The sequence below is a fragment of the Muntiacus reevesi genome, chromosome 1 (assembly GCF_963930625.1).
Source record: "Muntiacus reevesi chromosome 1, mMunRee1.1, whole genome shotgun sequence".
Lineage (NCBI taxonomy): Eukaryota > Metazoa > Chordata > Mammalia > Artiodactyla > Cervidae > Muntiacus > Muntiacus reevesi.
Window position 1 is genome coordinate 186,102,623 of NC_089249.1, and position 24,153 is coordinate 186,126,775.

The following is a 24,153-nucleotide window of genomic DNA, read 5'->3' on the forward strand; positions in this document are numbered from 1 at the left end:
AAAGGCAGACACGAGAAAGACTGAACAACAACAACAATTACAAATGGGTTAAAAAAATCTCTATTGTTTGTTAACTACATGGATTTTTTTTTTGTTTTATGCCTATTCAAAGCCTTCCCCCTTTTCAAGATTGTTTTGTTCCTATTGATTTGCAGGCAAATAATTAGAGATTCTAAATTGTAATTTTGCCTATGAATCTTTTTCATTTACCTTCTGTTTCTTGTGCCTTAATGCTGTTTCTGTTGGAAACATTCTACTCGGTTTCTTGTAATGCTTTTATACAATAGGTTTAAGGGTGAAAAACTGCAGCATGTGGGTCCACTGCCTGTTTTTATAAAGTTTTATTGAAACCACACTCATGACAATTCATTGACATATTGTCTATGGCTGGTTTTGTGGTATGACAGCAGAGCTGAATAGTTGTGATGGAGGTAGTGTGACCGGCAGAGCTGAAAATATTTACCCTCTGTTCGAGGGTGGGATGATTTGAGAGAATAGCATTGAAACATGTACATTACCACATGTAAAATCGATGACCAGTGCGAGTTCGATGCATGAAGCAGGGCACTCAAAGCCGGTGCTCTGGGACAATCCAGAGGGATAAGGTGGGGAGGGGGGTGGGAGAGGGGCTCAGGATTTGTGGGGACACATGTATACCTGTGGCCGATTCATGTTGATGTATAGCAAAAACCATCACAATATTGTGATTATCCTCCAATTAAAATAAATCAATTAATTTTTAAAAACAGGAAAAATTGTCAACCTCTCAAACTTTAATCTACCAAAAATCTTGTGCAACCATTTCGAATTTGGTTTCAGCTGATTTTTTTTTCATTTATTTTTTTAGTTGGAAGCTAATCACTTTACAATATTGTAGTGGTTTTTGTCATACATTGACATGAATCAGCTGATTATTTTTTAAGACAATTTTTTTTCAGAGCAGTTTCCAGTTCACAGCAAAATTGAGAGGAAAGCAGAGATTTCCCATTTACCCCGTGTCCCCTCACACATACAGAGTCTCACATTATCAAGTTCCTCCACCAGAGTAGTACATTTGTTGCAATCAATGAAGCTAGGTTGACATAGTGTCATCACCAAAGTCCATAATTTACATTATGGTTCACTTTCATTGTGTCTTCTATGGATCAACATATATAGTGAGATGTATCTATTGTTATAGTATCATGCAGAGTATTTTCCCTGCTTTAAAAATCCTCTGTGTTCTGCCTAGTCATCCATCCCTCTCCCTTATCCTTTGGCAACCACTGGTCTTTTTATTGCCTCCATTGTTTAGCTTTTTCCACATCATACAGTTGGAATCATGTCATACAGTTCATAGTCTTTTTAGATGGGCTCCTTTCACTTAGTAATGTGCAATAAAGGTTCCTCAAAGTCTTTTTGGATTGATAACTCAAATTTTTGGCGCTGAATAATATTTCATTGTCTTGGTGTTGTTGTTCAGTCACCAAGTCATCTTCAGCTCTTTGCAACCAATGGACTGCAGCATCCCAGGCTTCCCTGTCCATTACCAACTCCCAGAGCTGCTCAAACTAATGTCCACTGAGTCAGTGATGCCATCCAACCATCTCATCCTTTGTTGCCCCCTTCTCCTCTTGCCCTCAATCTGTCCCAGCATCAGGGTCTTTTCTAAGAAGTCTGCTCTTAGAATCAGGTGGCCAAATTATTGGAGCTTCAGCTTCAGTCCTTCCAATGAGTATTCAGGACTGATTTCCTTTAGGATTGCTCAGCTTATTTATCTATTCACCTATTGTAGGACATCTTGATTCTTCCAAGTTTTGGCAATTTCGAAGAAATATGCTATAACCATTGCATAGCTAATCAGTTTTTTTTTTTTGTAAACCTAAGTGTTCAGCTCCTTTGGGTAAATACCAGGGAGTGTGTTTGATGGATTATATAGGAAGATTATGTTCTGTTTTGTAGGATGTCACCAATTTGTCCTCCAAAGTGGCTGTACTATTTTGCATTCCTAGTAATGAATGACAGTTTCTGTTGTTTCACATCCTTACCAGCATTTAGTGTTGCCACTATTACAGATTTTAGTCATTCTAATAGGCATGTGGTGGTAAAATGCATTTTTTAAATGGCTAACTAATTGCCCCAACAAGAATTAATGAATAATCTATGGTTTTGAAATGGGGTTATTCCATGACACTTATGCCATTCCACTGTTTTACATGTCTATTTCTGTACAAGATAATATTATTTTTAAAAAATTATTTTAGTTTTCTAAATTAATTTTAGTGGTAGTAAAATATTTATAGTGTGGTATATATATAACATGATAGTAAAGATAGTTACAGTAGTTCATAATGACTAAGACTTAGTCACTACTCTGCCTCTTGTAGTCATTTATGATTATAATTATTTGAGCAGATACATATGTAAGTCATTAATCCTAACAATAACCATATGAACTAGGTACTTATGATATCTGCATTTCTCAAATTCAGGAAACAGAACCATAAAAAAGTTACATAGCCATGGTTACATACAAAATGTACATAGCCATAGTTACATTGGCCATGAATAAGTATATTTTTCCTATGTATATCTCTCATTTTAAAAAATTTATTTTTTGTTGAGGTAACATTGAAACATTACGTATGTTTCACGTGTACAGCGTTATATATCTACTCTGTACACATTATAGTTACTATCAAAAATTTATTTTCTATTCATCTCCACACAGTTGACCTCTCTCCCCATTTTACCCTCTTCTCTCCTTCCCCTCTGTGTCATGTTTGCTTTTGTTTGGTTTGTTCATTTATTGTGGTCTTTATTTCTTTGTTTTTTATATTGCACAAATGAGTGAAATTATATGCTATTTGTCTTTAACCACTTGAGTTATTTCACTTAGCATAATATGCTTACCATCCACCCATGCTGTCACAAGTGGCAAGGTTTCATACTTCTTATGGCCGAGTATATTCCATTTTGTATTAGATATATCTCACATTTTCCTTATCCCATAGTTAAGTTGTTTCCACATCTTGGTTGTTGTAAAATATGCCATGATAAACATAGGGCTGCACACATCTTTTTGAACTAATGTTTTTGTATTCTTTGGATAAATAACACCAAAATGGAGTAGCTGGATCATATAGTAGTCCCAGGATTTTTTTTTTTTTTTTGAGTAATCTCCATAGTCTCCCAGGTTTGCTGCACCAATTTACATTTCCAGAAATGTCACATGGGGGTTCCTTTAGCTCCACATCTTTGACAACACTTGTTTTTTCTTGGTAGAAGAACTTGAGCTCAATTCCCCCTCCTGAAAACACTAAAATCTCACTGCTGCATAACCTGGACAAAAAAGACTGGAATCTGTTTTTCTGAGCCTCTTCTAAAATATGCTGAGGAAGGACACTCCCAAGCTCATTTTATGAGGCCACCATCACGCTGAAATCAAAACCACAAAAAGAGAAAATTACAGGTCAATATCACTGATGAAGATAGAGGCAAAAATCCTCAACAAAATACTAGCAAATCAAATCCAACAACACATTGAAAGGATCATACATCATGATCAAGTGAGATTTATCCCAGAGATGCAAGGATTCTTTGATATACATAAAACAATCAATATGATACAACACATTGACAAACTGAAGAATGGAAATCATATGATCACCTTAAAAGATGCAGAAAAAGTTGTTGACAAAATTCAACACCCACTTATGATTTAAAAAAAAAAACCAAACACTTTACAGAAAGTGGGCACAGAGGGAACCTCCCTAACATAATAAAGGCGATATATGACAGACCCACAGCAAACATTCTCAACAGTCAGTAATTACTTTACATGTCAGTGTTTCATATATGGAAAAGACCCAATCCTGGTGGTATTTCTTATTATCTTTAGGTAATTTTATTCATTTTTATTGTGGGGCATGGGGAATTAAAGTCTACTTTTGCTAGTCCATTCAAAGATAACCACCTATATTAAGGTCCTGATACATGCATTTGGTGCTCCCCACCTGCTTATAGATAGATAGTACATTCTTAGGTATAGATAAAGGGATAGAGTTCATTTCACTGGGAATAAATAAAAGATTATGATGAGACAAATTATGCAATAGCAGGAAACATTGGAGAAAAGTGAGTAGCTAGTATGCATCAAACTTCGATGGAGTTTGAGTGTTTTACAGACCTGAATCATTACAAGAGTTCTATGGAAACAGATATTATTAAACCCCTCTCATCCATCACAGTTCCATACCACCAAACTGGCCATCAGAAGCTTAGGGGACAGAAAGTTCTGTGCAAATTTCTCTTTATGGCATTCTTCAGCTCCTTATTCCTGAGACTGAAAATGATGGGGCTAAGAAAGGGGGTAAAGACTGTATAGATGGTGGTCATCAGAGTGTTATTGTCCATAGAATGGGGGCCTTTGAGCTTCAGATAGATGATGGAGGCAAAACCGTAGTGCACAACCACTATGGTGAGGTGGGAGACACAGGTGGAGAAGGTCTTGTGCCGGCCCTCAGTGGAGGGGATCCTCAAGATGGCAGCCACGATGAAGACATAGAAGAGAAAGATGAGGAATAAGCACCCCAGCAGAGCTGTGACACAAACCAAGATTACAACCATGGTGACAGAGGCTGTCTCCTTCCCACAGGCCAACTTCAAGAGGGAAAACACATGGCAGACAAAATGGTGAATCTCATTAGACCCACAGAAGCTGAGATGAAAAACTATCAATGTCACCATCAACCCCACAACTGAGCCACCAGCCCAGCACCAGGACACAAGATGGGCACAGTCATGGGTGCTCATGAGCATGTTGTAGTGCAGGGGGTGGCAGATGGCCACATAGCGGTCATAGCCCATGATCATGAGCAGGAAGGAGTGGGTGTAGCCAAATGTAAAGGAGAAGAACATCTGGCTGGCACAGGCCACAAAGGTGATGGAGCGGTGGGTGGAGAGCATGTCCACCAACATTCGAGGGGTGATAGCAACAGTGAACAGGATCTCAGAGATGGAGAGGGCACACAGGAAGAGGTACATGGGGGTGTGGAGGCTGTGCTCCCTCCAGATGGTGCCCATGATGAGCAGGTTCCCCAGCAGTGTGAACAGGTACATCAGCAGGTACAGCAGGAAGAAGGTGGGCAGGAGCTGCTGAGGGAAGTTGGAGAAGCCGATGAGGATGAATTCAGACACTGTGCTGTAGTTTTGACCAGACAAGGATGCTGCATCTGGGGAGATTAGAAACAGAATGAAGGCACAGTGATTAAAAGAGAGGCTCTAACATAAATTAAATGGCAACTGAAGAGATCTATACTATATATTCAAGGGTTTCTCAGCAGTAAAGAATTCACCTGCAATGCAGGAGATGCAGGTTCAATACTAGGGTCAAAGAAGATCCCCTGGAGAAGAAATGGCAACCCATTCCTGTATTCTTTCCTGTGAAATCCCATAGACAGAGGAACCTGGCAGGCTACAGTCCATGGGTCGTGAGAACAGGATATGACTTAGTGACTAAACCACCACCATCCTAAATATTCATTTGCTTAGCTTGTCTGGGACTCATAATCTTCATCAGTAAGATGGAATAAGTCATAATACTTTTTACCATTTAGTTGTGTGATAAAAATAAAATGAGATCCCTTACACTAAATGCTGAAGACATAGTTTGGCTTCTAAGTTTTTGTTAACAGTGATGAAAAGGAATAAAAGATTCAGGTTTGTAATCAAGACAGACATAGGTGGTCAGGGTCATATTCTTTTGAATGCTGTGCCTGTTCTCAGAAATATGTTTGGATCTTGGATTTATAAATTTTCACTGAGAGTCTTTGCCTTTAATTGAGTACCCAATTCATATTTATTTTAATACTATTTTATTAGTACTCATTTCTGTCAATGTATTTTGTAGGAACTGAAGAGAATGCTTAAAAATAAAAAGATGGACAAATATATGCTGGGCAAATGTGCACCAAAGGAATGATGGGGAAACAATCCTAAAGGCAAAAAAAAAGAAATGTAATGAAACAATAATCATAATATCTCTGTTGAAAGAAAATGAAAGTGAAGTCGCTCAGTCGTGTCTGACTCTTTGCGACCCCATGGGCTGTAGTCTCCCAGGCTCCTCCGTCCATAGGATTTTCCAAGCAAAAATACTGGAGTGGGTTGCCATTTCCTTCTCCAGATCTTCTCAACCCAGGAATTGAACCCAGGTCTCCCAAATTGTAGGTAGACGCTTTACCCTCTGAGCCACAAGCAAAGTTCATATACCATAGGCCAATAAAAGGAACCAGATTCCCTGAAGAAATGGCCCAGGACATGAAAGCAAGCCTAGGACATCTCTGCAACAGTTCAATTGAACTTTCACTGAGCAATTGTTAATGTTAAAGGATTCTGGAACCAGATTGAAAATGTGTCCACTGGAATAGATGAGCATCAGAAAGATTGATCATATGCAGAGGATGGAGGAACAAGCTAAATGACACCATGAAGACACAATCAGAAAATCCAGAACCTGACATGTTCCACAGAACAATTGATCTGGTCTCATCAATAAGCCAAGGTCATGAAATTCAAGGGACATAGCAACCATATGCAATATAGGGTAGTAGATTAGGTGCTAATTTACATAATATATTTATAAAGAGTTTTTAAGGAATTAGAGAAGACTTTTATTATGACATTAATGAATGATGGGTTATGAATAATATCAAGGGATTATTCTTATTCTTAATCTAGTTATCCATTTTTAACTGTGATGTTGTTGTAAAAAGGTTGTGTAGGAAAATATTACTAGTTTAAAAGCAGAAGGAAGTGGAAAATTTACATACATAGGAAGTGTTAAAGGGGAATATTTTATGAAAGTTAAAAGAACACTGTAGCGACCTGCATATATATATAATTAACCTATATGATGATATACAGGTTGAATATTAGGAATAAGTATTCAAAATAACTTCAGTGAAATCATTACAAAGACATTGCTAGATAGATTTTTAAATTAAAGTTGGAAATTTTAACAGAGTTCTGAAATGAAACGCAATTTGGAAGTTATTAAATGAAATTGATAAGGGTGAAAGGGGAGAGTGAAAAAGCTGATTTAAAACTCAACATTAATAAAACTAAGGTCATGGCATCCAGTCCCATCACTTCATGGCAAAAGAAGGGGGAAAAGCAGAAGCACTGACCGATTTTATTTTCTTGGTCTCCAAAATCACTGTGGATGGTGACTGCAGCCTTTGCTTGCTACTTGAAAAGAAAGCTACGACAAACCTAGACAGTGTATTTAACAGCAGAGACATCCTTTTTCTGGCAAAAGCCCATATGGTCAAAGCTATGATTTTTACAGTAGCCACATACAAATGGGAAAAGTTGAACCATAAAAAAGGCTGAGTGTTGAAAAATTGATGCTTTTGAATTGTGGTATTGGAGAAGACTCTTGAGAGTCCCTTGGATTGCAAGGAGATCAAACTAGTCAGTCTTAAAGAAAATCAACCCTCAACACTCATTGGAAGGACTATTGCTGAAGCTCCAATACTTTGGCCACCTGATGGAAACAGCCGAGTCATTGGAAAATACTCTCATGCTGGGAAAGATTGAAGGCAAAAGGAGAAGGGGGCTGCAGAGGGTGAGATGGTTAGATAGCATCACCAGCTCTATGGACATGAGTCTGAGCTAACATTGGGAGATAATGGAGGACAGAGGAACCTGATGTGTTGCAGCCAATGGGGTCACAAAGAGTCAGACACAACTTAATGAGTGAACAGCAACAACAATTCCAATGGACTAATAACATTCAGATGTTAGCTCCTGGACATAGGTAGGCTGTGTACTAAGTGAGACTATATATTTCTTTCATGCACATAGAGGACTTTAACAAAAATTTACCCATCAGAGCTATCAGAGTCCCTTGACAGCAAGGAGATCAAACCAGTCAATACTAAAGGAAATCAGTCCTGAATATTCATTGGAAGGACTCATGCTGAAGCTGGAACTCCCAGTACTTTGGCCACCAGATGCAAAGAATTGACTCCCTGGAAAAGACCCTGATGTTGGGAAAGATTGAAGGCAGGAGGAGAAGGGGGCGACAGAGGATGAGATGTGGTTGGATGGCATCACTGAGTCGATGGACATGAGTCTGAGCAAGCTCCGGGAGTTGGTGATGGACAGGGAAGCCTGTTGTGGTGCAGACCATGGGGTCACAAAGAGTCAAACGTGGCTGAGTGACTGAACTGACTGACCTTGTTTTAGGACATAGAGAAATCCTCCATACATTTCAAAGTACAAATAATATGTAGATTATAATACACTAAAATTGAAAATCAGTAGAGAAAGGATAACCTTCCAAATTCCATGAGTTAGATTTATTAAGCAATCATTTGTGTCAATATTAATTGATGAAGAAATATTTACAAAAATAATTTAAGTAACAAACGTCAAAGTTTTAAGCTAAAAGAGTACTACAATGGGAATGCACATTTTAAAATGTATTTAGAAGAAACATTATCCAGAAAATCATACTTAATACAACCCAAACTGGGTGATAGATTAGCAAGATAACGCCACTTGTCTCATACATCCAACCTGGGCTGGTGATCTCTTTCACCCTTGATGAGACAAGTGCTCAGGGCTGGTGCACTGGGGAGACCCAGAAGGATGGGATGGAGAGGGAGGCGGGAGGGGGGATCAGGATGGGGAACACATGTAAATCCATGGCTGATTCATGTCAATGTATGGCAAAAACCACTACAATATAATAATAATTTAAAAAAAAGATAAAGTCAAGGAGAAAATGCCAATGAAAAAGCATAAAATTCAAATCAGAAATAACTATAGAAATAATGGCTATCTTAAAATAAATGAAATAGTAATAAAAGATAAGAAATGGAATGAATTCTCAGAGACACATAAAATTGCAAAAGAAGTATGAGAAAGAAATAGAAACCATTTCAAAAAACTTTTAAAGCAGTGGAAATGGTTAGAGACCTTCCCTTCCTATAATTCACTAGACCCAGTGGATTTACAAGTAAGTGCTCATAAACCTTTGAGGAACAACTGATTAAATCTTATACATACTCTTCACATAAAAGGGGGGAAAGGGGAAAAATCTGAAATCTACTCAGCTGATTTCATCATTCTAAGTTCCATAACCAGGTAGACTGTTGTAAGAAACAATTATGGGCCCACTTTACCTATCCAAACAAATTTTAAAATCCATTGCAAGACATCACCTAATCAAATGAAATGATGTAGAAAAATTAGTAAATTATGGTCAAGTGGTGTTGGTTTATCCCATGAACAACAAGGTGGTGAAGCATCATGTGATTTATCACATAAATAAACTAAAAGAGAAAAATGATAGAATTCTTTTGATCAAGGGAGGTGTACATTTTCTAATATTCAACTCCAATTTATGATTTTTAAAATTTGTATATAATTGATGTAACACTGCATGAGTTTTAGGTTACAACATAACGTTTTGATATAGGTATGTCGACTTATGATTTTTTTTTTTTTGCAAACTTTTTTACAACATGAAATTGAAGGGGACTTAGCTAGATAAAGAATACATGCTAGAAAACAAACAAATAGCATATAAGTGGGGCTTTTACATACACTATTTTATAATCAGAAAGAAAGCAAGGCTACTCACTGTTTCTGCTGTTCTTCAACATGGAATTGAAAGTCATGAATGGTGCTACAAGGAAAAAAAAGAAAGAAGATACATAAGGATAGGAAGGGATGTGACCTGATCACCTATCCAGAAAAGATAAAAGAACAAAGGTGTAATACGTTAGAACATAAGAAGGCACAATGCTGCAAAAAGCAAGATCAACTTCAAAAAATATAGTATGTATCAAAGTATTACACCAGTAATAATCATTCAAAATATAGAATTTAAGTTAAAATAAAGATAAACTCTCAGTAGTGACACAAACTGTAAACAACCATTTTTGGTCTCAGGATCCTTTTACAGTAAAAAACTACTACTGAGGTCCTTAACGGGCTTTTGTTTGGGTGAGTTGTAGCTATCAATTTTTATCATATTAGAAACTAAAACAGACAATCTTTAAAAATATTTAGCTATTAGTAAATTTAAAAGAACATTAATAAACTTGATACATGTTAATATTAACAACATATATATACAAGAGTAACTATATTTTCAAAAGACATTTATTGGGAAGAGTGGCCTGGTTTTACACTCTGGCAAGTATACCCAAGGCCTACCTTGTAGGACACAGCTTGATGCTCACATCTGCTTCTTTATTTAGTCTGTGGTTATATACTGTTTTGGGCTCCACGGGGGGCGCTAGTGGTAAGGAAACTGCCTACCAATGTAGGAGACATAAGAGACACTGGTTTGATCCCTGGATGGGGAAGATCCCCTGGAGGAGAAAATGGCAACCCATTTGTTTCGTATTTTCCAGTAAGAAAACTGTTCATTTTAGGAAGCAAAGTAAACTTGAATTTCTGCCCAAGAACAAATGCGAAGTAGACTCTAGATAGATTCAAAACATAATATGTAGTGTCAACTATAAAGTCAATAGGAGAGAGGGCAAAAGAATTGGTTTGTTAATTTTCAAAGGCAAAAATGTTAAGAATATATTTTTAAAAGATATGAAAGCGTCAACATTAAGGATTTTTATTCAAAAGAAATCCTGGATAAAGTTATCAGGCAGATGGGAAAAAACACTGGGAAAAAATAATCTGCACTATGTAAAACTGATAAAGGAAAACTATTTAGAAAAATGGAAAGGAAGCTGGAACCTCAGTACAGATATGGGAAAAGAAAGGGCAGAAGGAATTACCCAGGCAAATATAAAGATGCTCAGTTAAAAAAAAAAAAAAAAAGTGGAGGACAGACAGAGAGAGGAATGGAATTTTGCTGAATAACTATTCAGTTCCCCAAATTAGAAAATGCTGTACTTATTGAATTATGGGGAGAAAGGAATCCTCCTGCAATGCTGGTGAGAATGTAGACTGATGAAAATTCAGAATATATATACACTCTGATACTGTTTGGTCTTCCCTGGTAGCTCAGACTCTAAAGCGTCTGCCTGCAGTGTGGGAGACCTGGGTTCAATCCCTGGGTTGGGAAGATCCCCTGGAGAAGGAAATGGAAACCCACTTCAGTATTCTTGCCTGGAAAATTCCATGGATAGAGGAGCCTGGTAGGCTACAGTCCATAGGATCGCAAAGAGTTGGACACGACTGAGCAACTTCACTGCTACTGTTTAATCGTTCAATCATGTCCGACTCTTTATGACCCCATGGGCTGTAGCCCGCCAGGCTCCTCTGTCTATGAGATTTCCCAGGCAAGAATACTGGAGTGGGTTGCCATGCCCTCCTCCAGGGACCCATATAATTTTTCCCTTAGCAATCTCACTGTATGAAAAGGCAAAAATATAGGACACTGAAAGACAAACTTCCCAGGTCAGTAGGTGCCCAATGTGCTACTGGAGATCAGTGGAGAAACAACTCCAGAAGGAATTAGGAAATGGAAACAAAACAAAAACAACACCCAGTTGTGGATGTGACTGATAATGGAAGTAAAGTCTGATGCTGTAAAGAGCAATATTGCATAGGAACCTATAATGTTAGGTCCATGAATCAAGGCAAATTGGAAGTGGTCAAAAAGGAGATGGCAAGAGTGAACATCAACCTTTCAGGAATCAGTAAACTAAAATAGACTGGAATGGGTGAATTTAACTCAGATGACCATTATATCTACTACTCTGGGCAAGAATCCCTCAGAAGAAATAGAGCCATCATAGTCAACAAAAGAGTCTGAAATGGAGAACTTGGAGGCAATCTCAAAAATGACAGAAAGATCTCTATTCGTTTCCATGGCAAACCATTCAATATCACAGTAATCCAAGTCTATGCCCTGACCAGTAATGCTGAAGAGACTGAAGCTGAACGGTTCTATGAAGACATACAAGACCTTCTAGTTCCAGTCCCCTATAAAAAAGACGTCCTTTTCATTATAGGGGACTGGAATGCAAAAGTAGGGAGTCAAGAAATACCTAGAGTAACAGGCAATTTGGCCTTGGAGTGCAGAATGAAGCAAGGCAAAGGCTAATAGAGTTTTGCCAAGAGAACGTACCGATTGTAGCAAACACCCTCTTCCAACAGCATGAGAGAACACTCTACACATAAACATCACCAGATGGTCAACACCGAAATCAGATTAATTATATTCTTTGCAGTCAAAGATGGAGAAGCTCCATACAGTCAGCAAAAACAAGACTGGGAGCTGACTGTGGCTCAGATCATGACCTCCTTATTGCCAAATTCAGACTTAAATTGAAGAAAGTAGGGAAAACCACTAGACCATTCAGGTATGAACTAAATCAAATCCCTTATGACTATACAGTGGAAGTGAGAAATAGATTCAAGGGATTAGATCTGATAGCCAGAGTGCCTAAAGAACTATGGACAGAGGTTTATGACATTGTACAGGAGACAGGGAGCAAGACCATCCCCTGGTCTTGCAAGAAAAAGAAATGCAAAAAGGCATAATGGTTGTCTGAGGAGGCCATACAATTAACTGTGTAAATAAGAGAGGTGAGAGGCAAGGGAGAAAAGGAAAGATATATCCATCTGAATGCAGAGTTCCAAAGAATAGCAAGGAGAGATAAGAAAGCCTTCCTCAGTGATCAATGCACAGAAATAGAGAAAAACAATAGAATGGGAAAGTCTAGAGATCTCTTCCATTTGGTCCCATTACTTCATGGCAAATAGATGGGGAAACAGAGGAAACAGTGGCTGATTTATTTTGAGGGGCTCCAAAATCACTGCAGATGGTGATCGCAGCCATGAAATTAAAAGATGCTTACTCCTTGGAAGAAAAGTTATGACCAACCTAGACAGCATATTAAAAAGCAGAGACATTACTCTGTCAACAAATGTCTGTCTAGTCAAGGCTATGGTTTTTCCAATAGTCATGTATGGATGTGAGAGTTGGACTATAAAGAAAGCTGAGCGCCAAAGAATTGATGCTTTTGAACTGTGGTGTTGGAGAAGACTCTTGAGAGTCCCTTGGACTGTAAGGAGATCCAACCAGTCCATCCTAAAGGAGATCAGTCCTGGGTGTTCATTGGAAGGACTGGTGTTGAAGCTGAAACTCCAATAATTTGGCAACCTGATATGAAGAGCTGACTCATTGGAAAAGACCCTGATGCTGGGAAAGATTGAAGGCAGGAGAAGAAGGGGATGAGAGAGGATGAGATGGTTGGATGGCACCACCGACTCAATGGACATGAGTTTGAGTAAACTCCAGAAGTTGGTGATGGACAGGGAGGCCTGGCGTGCTGCGTTTCATGGGGTCGCAAAGAGTCGGACACGACTGAGTGCCTGAACTGAACTGAACTGAAAGACCTCTTCAAGAAAATTAGAGATACCAAGGGAACAACAAAGGACAAAGATGGGCTCAATAAAGGACAGAAATGGTATGGACCTAACAGAAGCTAAAGATATTAAGAAGTGGCAAGAATACACAGAAGAGCTATACAAAAAAGATCTTCATGACCCAGATAATCACGATGGTGTGATCACTCACCTAGAGCCAGATATTCTGGAATGCAAAGTCAAGAGGGCCTTAGGAAGCATCACTACGAACAAAGCTAGTACAGGTGATGGAATTCCAGTTGAGCTGCTTCAAATCCTGAAAGATGATGCTGTGAAAGTGCTGCACTCAATATGCCAGCAAATTTGGAAGACTCAGCAGTGGCCACAGGACTGGAAAAGGTTCGTTTTCATTCCAATTCTTAAGAAAGGCACTGCTGAAGAATGCTCAAACTACCACACAATTGCACTCATCTCACATGCTAGTAAAATAATGCTCAAAGTTCTCCAAGCCAGGCTTCAACAGTATATGGACTGTGAACTTCCAGATGTTCAAGCTGGATTTAGAAAAGGCAGAGGAACCAGAGATCAAATTGCCAATATCCGCTGGATCATCAAAAAAGCAAGAGAGTTCCAGAAAAGCATCTATTTCTGCTTTATTGACTATGCCAAAGCCTTTGACTCTATGGATCACAATAAACTGTGGAAAATTCTGAAAGAGATGAGAATACCAAACCACCAGACCTACTTCTTGAGAAATCTGTATGCAGGTTAGGAAGCAACAGTTAGAACTGGGCATGGAACAACAGACTGTTTTCAAATAGGAAAAGGAGTACATCAAGGCTGTATATTGCCACCCTGCTTATTTAACTTATATACAGAGTACATCTTGAGAAATGCTGAATTGTATGAAGCACAAACTGGAATCAAGATTGCCGGGAGAAACATCAATAACCTCAGATGTGCAGATGACACCACACTTATGGCAGAAAGCAAAGAAGAACTAAAGAGCCTCTTGATGAAAGTGAAAGAGGAGAGTGAAAATGTTGGCTTAAAACTCAACATTCAGAAAACTAAGGTCATGGCATCTGGTCCCATCACTTCACTGCAAATAGATGGAGAAACAGTGGAAACAGTGACAGACTTTTTTGGGCTCCAAAATTACTGCAGATGGTGACTGCAACCATGAAATTAAAAATACACTTGCTCTTTGGAAGAAAAGTTATGACCAACCTAGACAGCATATTAAAAAGCAAAGACATTACTTTGCCAGCAAAGGTCCATCTAGTCAAAGCTATGGTTTTTCCAGTAGTCATGTATGGATGTGAGAGTTGGACTATAAAAAGAGTTGAGCACAGAAGAATTGATGTTTTTGAACTGTGGTGTTGGAGAATACTCTTTAGAAGTCCTTGGACAGCAAGGAGATCCAACCAGTCCATCCTAAAGGAAATCAGTCTTGAATGTTCACTGGAAGGACTGATGCTGAAGCTGGAACTCCCAGTACTTTGGCCACCGGATGCAAAGAACTGACTCATTTGAAAAGACCCTGATGCTGGGAAAGATTGAAGGTGGGAGGAGAAGGGGACAATAGAGGATGAGATGGCATCACCTACTCAATGGACATGAGTTTGAGCAAGCTCTGGGAGTTGGCGATGCACAGGGAAGCCTGGCATGCTGCCGTCCTTGGGGTCACAAAAAGTCGGACACGACTGAGTGACTGAATTGAACTGAATCTCACTAGAGCTTTGCCTCTAAGTATTCTTGGCTGCAGGACAAGTCCTGGACACAGGATTACCAGGACAATGAGAAACTTGTTTGGAGTGAGGATCGTCTTTGGAGTGAGGAAGACTACAATTTAACCGGAAAAGGGATGTCAATAATGCACCAACTCAGAAAACAAGACTATGGCATCAACATCCTTCTGGGCTTCATTTCTCCCTTGAGCATTTGTGTCCCCACTAAGTAGCTCTGGAATTTTCTGTCTCTTCTCCATCCATATGACTCCATCTCCTCTCTCCAGGACTACAGCCCCAGGTTCCACCCATGCCTCCTCCTCTGTTCCCATTCCACTCTGGCTTACAGAAAAATTTTGTGAAGCATACACAAGGTATGCAGTCATAAGACCCAGGGTTCAAACCCCAGCTCTCACTGTGTGTCTTTGAGAAGGAACATTCCGGCGCTGAGCCACCCTGCCACAGTGGAAAATGAATGTACGCAGAGGACCACCTTCAGAGAACCATGAGGATTCACATAAAGGCTTAGGGTTTACCAAATAAATGTAGTTATCGCTGACTTTGAGATTGCATTTCTGATCTGGTTTGCTGTCATCCTTCTGTACCTAATGGTACCGATTAGTCCCATTTTAAATGCATAATCTCTGAACCCCATGGAGCACTTAGAACCTGTTAATCACACAATGCAGTCCCCCCAGGAGTTTGATTGAATCCCCACTCTCTTCTCCACCTCTACATCATTGCTACAGTCCACCTTCTCATTTCCCACTTGATGGAAAGGCCATGATTCTTGAGGCTGGGACTCTCCCAACTCTTATGACAGGGGCACAGAATTCTGTGTCTCTGGTCTCATGGAGGAGTGCTCAAGCAGAGGTGCTGAGCACACATCACACACACATCACAGGAGAGCACCCAGCTCATACCTCTGTCTCCCCTGGAGCCTCCTTTCCAGATTAGCAGGGGCCACTTTGGGCCAGACCACGATACAGCAGCAAAGACAAGACATACATACAACAAGATTTCTCAGCTTCAGTACTCATGATATTTGAAGCCAGATTATTCCTTGACTGTCCTTTTCACTGTTTAATGTTCAGCAGAAACTTTAGGTTCAACCTACCAGATGCTGTTGGCACCCCCTTCTCACCGTATATTTTGAACAACCAAAAAAAATCCCTGATATGTTCAAATGTCCACTGTCAGGTAGAATCACCCTGGGCTGAAAACCACTGACCTAAAAGCCACAAAGGGCACCTAGGTTAAGCAAGAACTGGGGATACAGATGCGCAAAATGAGAAGATCCCCAACAGCCTCCCAGAGAATAAGATCCTCTTTTATGACCCTTCTTCCCAGCCCTGACCTCATGCCCAGGCTAGGTAGCACCATCCACATCTGTAGGATTCTTCCTTCCTACCCTCTCCCTCTTGATCCCCTTTGCCTGGGCTGCCTCTCCCAAGAAATGCCAGCAGAGGAAGACAGAAGAAGGTCTCCTTCTTGTTGTTGTCAGCAGCATACACAGGCAGGCATGGAGTCAGATCTAAGGGCTCTGGAACTAATAGGATGATTTATCCCTGCTGCAGGTTCCAACAGGTGTTCCCAAGAGTTTCTCCATGAACCAACCTGAAACAGCAGTCCTCTGGGTCTAGAGAGGCCAGGAGGGACCTCAGGGGGTCTGCTGGGATCTGCAGTCTCTACCTGCTCCTCCAACTATCCACTCACAATAGGACTCCCTGTTGCCTCTCTCTGCCCAGAGAAGCTGCAGTCCCTACCGAGGGCTGAGGAGCACCTGGTCTTGGGAGAGACAAGACTGGACACAGATTCCCAAACCCCTCAGGGTCAAGTCAGAGGGAAGGCAGGAGCTAAAGGAGCACAGAGTAAGAATCCAGGGCTATGCTCCTTGTGTAAGGGCAGTTGGAAGGCTTCCCAGAATAAGGGTGATTTGGAGAATGGTTTCTCTGGAGTATTTTAAGTGCTCAGCCTCTTCTAACCAAACTGGAAAGCTTTACCTCTCTTCTCAATCAAGTTCTATCCAAACCCTCTTGCCCTGTTGGTCTAAACCAGAAAATGTGAGATTAGCATATGCCTCCCTTTGATAAAATATAAATATTTAATTTGGGGGTATTTGTCTCTCATTCATGACACTCAGCCTATAAAACTCCTACTATCTTAGGACTGGGGCTTCCCAGGTGGTGCTAGTGGTAAAGAACCCACCTAGGTGCCAATGCAGGAAACATAAGAGACACGGGTTTGATCCCTAGGTCGGGAAGATCCCCTGGAAGAAAACATGGCAACTGACTCCAGTATTCTTTCTTGGAGAAGCCCATGGGCAGAGGAGCCTGGTTCCTTTGACTATAATCCATAAGGTCACAAAGAGTCAGACACAACTGAAGTGACTTAGCACACAGACACAGACACACAGACACACAGACACACACACACACACACACACACACACACACACACACACACACATCTTAGGATTGGTAAGAGTGTCTTTTTTATGCTGAGATAACTAGAGGCTGGGGGTCTAGATAGCTTCAGGGTGGGGACTGGGCTCCTGAAAGATTAAGCATGATAAGGGGGTGAAGCTGTCAGCCCCACCTCTTAGACATTCAGTGAGAGGAGAGGGGCTCTAGATTAAGGTAAGCACCAATGGCCAATGATTTAATTAATTATAGCTCTGTGATGAAGCCTTTATAAATGCTCCCTAAACAACAGAATTGGGAGAGTTTCTAAGTTGGTGGCCATATGGAGGTACTGGTAGAGTGATGTATTCAGAGAGGGATGGAAGTTCCTTGCACCATCCCCCACACCTTGCCTTATGCATCTCTTCTATTGGGCTGTTTCTGTGTCATGTCTTTTATAATAAAAAATACATAAACTATGAACTTCCAGATGTTCAAGCTGGTTTTAGAAAAGGCAGAGGAACCAGAGGTCAAATTGCCAACATCAGTTGGATCATGGAAAAAGCAAGAGAGTTCCAGAAAAGCATCTATTTCTGTTTTATTGACTATGCCAAAGCCTTTGACTGTGTGGATCACAATAAACTTTGAAAAATCCTTCAAGATATGGGAATACCAGACCACCTGACCTACCTCTTGAGAAATCTGTATGCAGGTCAGGAAGCAACAGTTAGAACTGGACATGGAACAACAGACTGGTTCCAAATAGGAAAAGGAGTACATCAAGGCTGTATATTGTCACCCTGCTTATTTAACTTATATGCAGAGTACATCGTGAGAAATGCTGGGCTGGATGAAGCACAAGCTGGAATCAAGTTTGCCGGGAAAAATATCAATAACCTCAGATATGCAGATGACATCACTCTTATGGCAGAAAGTTAAGAAGAACTAAAGAGCCTCTTGATGAAAGTGAAAGAGGAGAGTGAAAAAGTTGGCTTAAAACTCAACATTCACAAAACTAAGATCATGGCATTCAGTTGCATCTGCTGCTACTGCTGCCAAGTTGCTTCAATCATGTCCGACTCTGTGTGACCCCATAGATGGCAGCCCACCAGTCTCCCCCATACCTGGGATTCTCCAGGCAAGAATACTGAAGTGGGTTGCCATTTCCTTCTCCAATGCATGAAAGTGAAAAGTGAAAGTGAAGTTGCTCAGTCGTGTCCGACTCTTGACCACATGGACTGCAGCCCACGAGGCTCCTCTGTCCATGGGATTTTCCAAGCAAGAGTACTGGAGTGGGTTGCCATTGCCTTCTCCGCCAGTCCCATCACTTCATGGCAAATAGATGGAGAAACAGTGGAAACAGTGGCAGACATTTTTGGGGGCTCCAAAATCACTGCAGATGGTGAGTGCAGCCATGAAATTAAAAGATGCTTACTCCTTGGAAGAAAAGTTATGACCAACCTAGACAGCATATTAAAAATCAGAGACATTACTTTGCCAACAAAGGTCTGTCTAGTCAAGGCTATAGTTTTTCCAGTAGTCATGTATGAATGTGAGAGTTGGACTATAAAGAAAGCTGAGCACCAAAGAACTGATACTTTTTAACTGTGGTGTTGGAGAAGATTCTTGAGAGTTCCTTGGACAGCAAGGAGATCCAACCAGTCCATCCTGAAGGAGATCAGTCCTGGGTGTTCATTGGAAGGACTGATGTTGAAGCTGAAACTCCAATAATTTGGCCACTTGATAGAGAGCTGACTCATTGAAAAGACCCTGATGCTGTGAAAGATTGAGGGCAGGAGGAGAAGGGGACGACAGAAGATGAGATGGTTGGATGGCATCACCTACTCAAGGGGCATGAGTTTGAGTAAACTCCGGGAGTTGGTGATGGACAGGGAGGCCTGGTGTGCTGCAGTCCATGGGGTTGCAGAAAGTCGGACAGGACTGAGTGACTGAACTGAACGGAACTGAATAACAATTGAAGCACTTGCCTGAGTTCCATGAGTCATTATATCAAAGTGTGGAACCTGAAAATGAGGTGTGTTGTGGAAAGTTCCAACTTCTTGGCCAATTCGAAAGGAAGTGTGAGTCCCACAGGCACCCAGTACTTGCAACTGATGTCTGAAGTGGGGACAGTCTTGTGGGCCTGGGACCTTCACCTCTGAAGCCTGACAGTAACTCCAGGTAACTGGTGTCAGAACTGAATTGAACTGTAGGACACTGAGTTGGTGTCCAGAATTGGAGATCTATCCTTGATATGGAAAGAAGTCACACAGTTGGTGTCATAAGTGTTATGAGTAAAAACAATTGACTACTTTCTCCCTCTGTCTTGTCAGCAACACTGTCCACTTCACTCCTGTCATCAGCTTCAAATCTGGCTGTTCAGCTCAGTCCAGAGTGCCTCAACCTCTCCCCATCTCTTCCTAGGTCTCACCACAGCCAGCCTCACAACATCCACAAAGAGCTTTCTATATCAAGAATCTGATGCTGCTGCTTGTGCTTGAAACCAACTCCGTGGTATCACCACTTTGGAAAACTGATTGGCAGCATCTATTCCAGGTGAACATAGATCTCCACTATGATTCAGCAATTACACATCTAGGTGCAGACCTAAAGGAACACAAATAAGCATTATTTACTAAAGGACATGTACTAGTTATTCCAGAATACCATTTATAGGATCGCTAAAGTGGAAACAACCCAAATGTTTATGAATATGTTCATATCATGGAATATTTTATAAACTTTTTAAAGTGTATTTAAAATATTTATGGTACCCCACTGCCCTTGGAACAAACTCTTCAAATGGACCTCATAGTCTTGCCTGCTCTTACCCTTCCCACCTCTATGCCTTCATATCCCAGAAACCCCCGAACCACATCTAACTCTCCAGGGCTCACCAGACACACTATTATCCCTGAAGGCACCATGATTTTGTCACCTTGATATTTTGCACTTTTCTGTCCCCTCTATGTAGAAAACCCTGATCCTATTTCCTACCTCACCTGTATCACATCTACTTACCCTCCAGGTCTCATTTTAGACATCATTCCTCTCTAGCAGTTTTCTTTAAGCCCCAGGCTGGTCTTTAATTGAAACTCAGCTCCCACAGACCCTTAGGATTCCCTCATCACACCTCAGACCCCTCTGTGTTGTCATCCTTGGTTATATGACACCTTCCCCGCTGAACCCTAAGAAGCCCAGGGAACAGATCACCTCTGTCTTTGGCCATGGCTGTGCACCATAATCCTTTCTAACTCAGCATTGGGCCCATGATACAAGATATCCATAGAGATGAGCATCAGTTGATTTATTTGGAGAAAGAACCTGGTTCTAGCCTTCTGCTCAGCTCTATCATGAAAGGTCCTTGCCAGTTCTCAGTGAAGCAGAGGCAGCTATTTCAAGGAAGCAATCATTCTAAATGCTCTTTTCTTTAACTGCATGTTGTCATAAGCATTCCCCTACACTTTTATTCTCTTACTATTATTTTAATTTTTATTTAGTTATTTTAATTTTTATTTAGTTATTTTAATTGGAGGATGATTACAATATTCCAGTCAGAATGGCCATCATCAAAGAGTCTACAAACAATAAATGCTGGAGGCAGTGTGGAGAAAGGGAGCCCTCTTGCACTGTTGGTGGAAATGCAAACTGATATAATCATTATGGAGAAAAGTATGGAGATTCCTTTAAAAACTAGGAATAAAACTACCATATGACCCAGCGATCCCACTACTGGGCATATCCCAAGGAAACCAGAATTGAAAAAGACACAAGCACCCCAATGTTCATTGCATCACTATTTACAGTAGCTAGGACATGGAAGCAACCTAGATGTCCATTGGCAGATGAATGGATGAGGAAATTGCAGTACATATTATTTTAATTTTAAATCTAGGATGCAACAAGGAGGGAGAATGGAACTAACTTACCTGGAATGTCCTCTATTTTCCAGATTCACTGCAAAACACACAAAATCCATAATCACATTTACTCTTCACACCCATCCTACAAGGTTCAGTTCAGTTCAGATCAGTTTCTCAGTCATTTATGACTCTTTGCAACCCCATGGACTGCATTATGCCAGGCTTCCCTGTCCATCAACAACTCCTGGAGCTTGCTCAAACTCATGTCCATCAAGTCAGTGATGCCATCCAACCATCTCATCCTCTGTCATCCCCTTTTCCTCCCACCTTCAATCTTTCTCAGCATTAGGGTCTTTCCCAGTGAGTCAGTTCTTCACATCAGGTGACCAGAGTATTGGAGTTTCAGCTTCAACATCAATTCTTCCAATGAATATTCAGGATGGATTTCCTTTAGAATTGGCTGGTTGTATCTCCTTGCTGTCCAAGGGATTCTCAAGAGTCTTCTCCAACACCAACAACATGAGAACTACTAGTCAAATAAAGAGAGTGAGACTCCAAGAGCTTTTAATACATTCCAAAGTGGTGGTAACAAGGAGTTGGTTTCAAGAACAAGTAGCAACGTTAGATTCTTGATATAGAGAGCTCTTTCTGGATGTTGTGAGGGGAGTATGCTGCTGATAGCAGGGGTGGGTGTGATGAGACCTAGGAAGAGATGGGGAGAGGTAGGGTGTGGGAGGTGCAGGCACCCTGGACTGTTGAATGGCCAGATTTGAAGCTGATTACAGGAGTGAAGTGGGCAGTGTTGCTGCCTAGACAGAAGGAGATAAGGGCCAATTGCTTTTACTCACAACACTTAAGACACCAACTGTGTGGCTTCTTTCCACACCAAGGATAGTTCTCCAACTCTGCACACCAATTGGATGTACTATAATTCATTTCAACTCAGACACTAACTACCTGAAATTACTTTGAGACTTCAGAGGTGAAGGGCTCAGGTCCACAAGAGTGCCTCCACTTCAGACATCAGTTGCAAGTACTGGGTTCCTATGGGACCCACACTTCCACCTGAATTGGCCAAAAAGCACCCCCTTTTCAGATTTCACACTTTGGTAGAATAACTCATGGAACTCAGACAAGTGCTTCAATGGCTATGACCAGTTTATTATCAGAGACACAACTCAAAAACAGCCAAATAGAAGGGGAGCCATAGACAAGGTGTGGGGGAAGGTACAAGGAGCTTCCATCCCTCCTGGACACACCACTCTACCAGCACCTCCATGTGGTCAGCAGCTTAGTAACTCTCCAAATTGTGCTGCTTGGGGAGCATTGATAAAGGTTTCATCACAGATCCATGGTTAATAAAATCATTGGCTATTGGTGCTTAACTTAATCTATAGCCCCTGGCCACTTGATTCAAAGAGCTAACTCATTGGAAAAGACCCTGATGCTGGGAAAGATTGGAGGCATGAGAAGAAGGGGGCGACATAGGATAAGGTGGTTGGATGGCATCACCGACTCAATGGACATGAGTTTGAGCAAACTTTGGGAAAGAATGAAGGACAGGGAAGCCTGGCATGCTGTAGTCTGTGGGATCACAAACAGTCAGACACAAGTGAGTGACTGAACAACAGCAGACTCTCCTTTCGAGGCTGGGCTTTCCGAGCTCTTATGGCAGGTGGACTGAATTCTGTTTCCTCTGGTCTCATAGAAGATCATTCACACACCAGTGCTGAGCAAATACACATACACATCACAGGAGTGCTCCCACCTCACACCTCTGTCTCCCCCAGAGCCTCCTTTCTAGGTTAGTAGCAACCACTTTGGGCCAAACCAGGATAGAGCAGTAAAGACAAGACATACACAGAACAAAATTTCTCATGGTTGGTGTTTCTGGAGACCAGTCCTCATCCTGAAGCTACCTAGAGGCCCCCAGCCTCTAGTCATCTCATCAGCATAAAAAAGAAACTAATCACTCCTAAGATACTAACAAATTTAAGTGCTGAGTGTCAGGAACAAGATGAAGAATGAGAGATCAAATATTTATACTTTATCCTAGGGACACATGTGCTAGTATCAGACTATCTGGTTTAGATCAACAGGACAACAGGAATAGGGTAGAACTTGACTGAGAAGAGAGGTGAGGTTTTGCAGTTTGACTAGAACACCCTGAGCACTTACATTACCCCCAAGAGAAGTCGTTCTCCAAGACCCAGCTCCAAGTTACGCTTTTTCTGAGAAGTCTTCCAACTTCCCTTTCCCTGAGGGCACCACAGTGGATTCTCACTCTGGACTTGTCTAGCTCCTGCCTTCCCTCTGACTTGACCCTGAGGGGTTTGGGCATCTGTATTCAGGCTTTTCTCTCCCATAGCTAGTTGCTCCTCAGTCCTCAATAGGGGCTGCAGTCTCTCTAGGAGGAAGCAGAGACTACAGGTGCCAGACAGCCCTCTGAGGTCCCACCTGGTTTCTCCATACCCAGAGGACTGCCCTTTTGGTCTGGTTTCATGGACAGACTCTTGGGAACAGTCTGCTGGAGATGTCAGTGGGGATAAAGCACACTGTATGAGGGAGAAGAGTCCTTAGGTCTGGCCCCACCCCTGCCTGCGGATGCCATGGACAGCAGCAAGCCAGACACTCTCTTCTGCCCTTCCCTGCTGGCCATTTCTTGGAAGAGACAGACCAGGCAGAGGGGGGCCAGGAGAGAGCGGGTAGGAAGAAATGTGCATCCCTAGTTCTCGCTTAGCCTGTGTGCCCCTGGCAACTTCTAGGACTGCGGTTCTGAGCTCAGGCTGATTCTGGCCCACAGAGCACATTTGGACATAAACGGGA

General features: G+C 41.2%; 1 protein-coding gene across 1 annotated transcript; it reads right to left on the reverse strand.

Moving 5' to 3' along the window:
* Positions 1-4,251: 4,251 nt before the first annotated feature.
* LOC136155008 (olfactory receptor 10H3-like) lies at positions 4,252-24,137 on the reverse strand. Its single transcript, XM_065917025.1, has 2 exons — positions 24,005-24,137; positions 4,252-5,213 (listed from the first exon to the last, which is right to left on the reverse strand). The coding sequence occupies exons 1-2, from the start codon at positions 24,135-24,137 to the stop codon at positions 4,252-4,254; spliced, it is 1,095 nt and encodes a 364-aa protein (XP_065773097.1).
* Between the last annotated feature and the right edge of the window lie 16 nt (positions 24,138-24,153).